Source organism: Spermophilus citellus (genome assembly GCF_964194105.1).
Source record: "Spermophilus citellus genome assembly, chromosome: 3".
NCBI classification, from domain to species: domain Eukaryota; kingdom Metazoa; phylum Chordata; class Mammalia; order Rodentia; family Sciuridae; genus Spermophilus; species Spermophilus citellus.
Window position 1 is genome coordinate 190,351,257 of NC_138184.1, and position 2,500 is coordinate 190,353,756.

Sequence of the window (2,500 nt, forward strand, 5' to 3'; positions counted from 1 at the left end):
ATTACCCATCTATATTAAAACACAAATGCCATAAAAAATGTTTAAGGTAAATACTGTGTTCTCAAGATTGACTGTCCTGCCAAAAGTTCATGGCAAACAAAATTTTACTTATGTTACAGCACTCACTGCCTTCCAAGTTATATTTCTAAATAAGAGATCTTGGGCACCACACTTACAAAAAGTAATTTCATACTTTGTGCAAAACTTTACATTTAAATAACAACATTTAATGATAAATGAATAAAATTATTTCACCTTTTCATTTCTTACAAATTGTCTATAGAAAGTAGTAAAATTATTGTGCCACTTTTAATATTTCTCCATGGATTTTTATTCTTTTGTAATATAGTGAATATATTAGAATAAAAAATAATAACTGCATTGATTTTACAGTAAAGACATACTAACGCTTGATGAACTTAAAGGCCTATTCTAAATTTCATTAACAGAAGGACAAAAAAATTCAATAACCTCAGGTATCTAACTATATTAATACAGTTAAAACATAACCAAGGGAAGGGACATTTTAAAAGAGTTTGGCATGTCTATTTGTTAAAATGTTACATATCTTCCTATGGACAGTTCCTAAAATAGCTGTGTAAGGACTTACTATGTCCAGAGTGTTCAATCACTTTTAGAAGGTACTCTATAAACATGCAATACAGAAGTCAAGTTCCTAAGTCCTATAAGGAACACAGCTTCTGTATTTACTCTTGTTTATAGTTTATACAAATAAACTGTGTAGAACAAAGTAAACTTCAAACTGAGGATATAAACACACCTTATAGAGTTATTTACAAAATGCCTCCAGAGTACTATAAAGCATAGCCATAATTTTACTATTTTCTGTTTATTTAAGATCTAATCAGAGCTGTATAGAAAAAGAAAGTGGTTTCTTGGCATTTCCTTTCAGAATCTGTCATCTACTAGTACTCAACTGTGATGTTCATTTTCAATAGTTATTTTCACTTGCCTTTATAAATGCAGTCCACTAGATTCTCAGGCAAAACAGAATCTGGATATAAATGCTTAGGGTTTCTACTTAGGGGAGTTAGAAGGAATATTATCATCACTCCACTGGTGTGATATTTCCTGAAAATACATTAAAGGAAGAAAAAGGCTCTCCTGCAACTGGATTTATTAATCTGTAAAATAGGCTAATTCTCAGACTTTGGTTGACCTTCAATTCCCATGATTGGAATTAATAGAATGTATCAAAACAAAATAAAAATTATCTTCCTAATAATTACTATGAAAAATGGCATGATTCTAAAATGATATATAAGCCATACAAAGTGCTATGCCTGGCTCTTTAAAAAAATATCCTTTAAAACAATGACTAAAGGTTGAGACATAATTCAATCAATATAACTTTTTAATACTGTTATTATTTTAAGTAATCATTCTATTAAATTTCACTATAGTGTGGGTATCTGCTCCAATTTTTGAGATGCATTTTTCTCACTATTTATTACCTTAAATATGTGAATGATATATCAATCTGTAATATTTTCAGTAATAATCCATTATTTTAGTGAACTTAATTTTAATGATTTTTTAAATTTTAGTTTCAATGTGTGATACAGACTATTAAAGAAATAATATTAATTGTGAAACATGAAGAATCTTTCCAAACAGGTATGCTCAATCTGGCCTAATGTAAGCATATACTTTGAAAGCTTTCTATTCTGTCACTGTTTCTGCAGACTTGAGTCACTGAAGAATAGAATGATTATTCTTTAATTGGAAAGAAAATTTCATTGCTAGAAAAATGGAAAAAGTGGATCTTTCTTATAAAGAGAATAGTGGACTGCTTAAAACCTTTATTTCTCAGTTGTTTATTTTTTCTAGATTTAGAGAGCACAATAGCATTTTATGAGACACCAGGAGAACACAAAAAAAGTGTTCTTACATGTTATCAAAAGATTATATTCAAAATACCCGGGAATGAGTTTTCAAGAAAAGCAACATAGATGATCATACTGTTTACATGTTTCACAATCTCTCCACAGATTTCCACTAATTAAGAGATAATATTTGCAACTATCACGGGCAAGCATCTGTGTTGTGAAAAGTCCTTGTGGTCCTTTTCACCTTAGCTCAGACTTGGAAGAAATTCATTGTATAAGCAAGTATCAAGTAATGTGGCCCTCTGGTGGAAAACTAAGAATCACGTTCTGCAGCACGTTAGACAGTAAACTGGAAGCTGTAAAATATTTGTTACAAAGCTTTACAGACCCTTTAAAAAATCACCCCATGAACTTATTTAATATCTTGACACCTGAAGAGCACTCTGGTGCTGGTATGACGTAACTAATATGAAAATCATCTTTACTCACTCTTCAATCATGTTCCAGATAATAATAAATTCTCAGCACCCTTTAGCTTCAAACAACATGCTCAATTTGCTAGGAATACATTTTTTCTTGTTCAAGAAAACAGGCTTATTTGTCTTAAGGAAGCACTGAGCAAGACACAACTTACCTGCTGTTGTTGCAGA

General features: G+C 30.6%; 1 protein-coding gene across 1 annotated transcript in view; it reads right to left on the minus strand.

Moving 5' to 3' along the window:
- FOXP2 (forkhead box P2) overlaps positions 1-2,500 on the minus strand; it is a 561,440-nt gene that overhangs the window by 250,161 nt on the left and 308,779 nt on the right. Inside the window, exon 5 of the mRNA XM_081286102.1 lies at positions 2,485-2,500. This exon is cut by the window's right edge and continues 162 nt beyond it. Coding sequence (XP_081142228.1) covers positions 2,485-2,500 — 16 coding nt within the window. The remainder of the gene's footprint in view (positions 1-2,484) is intronic.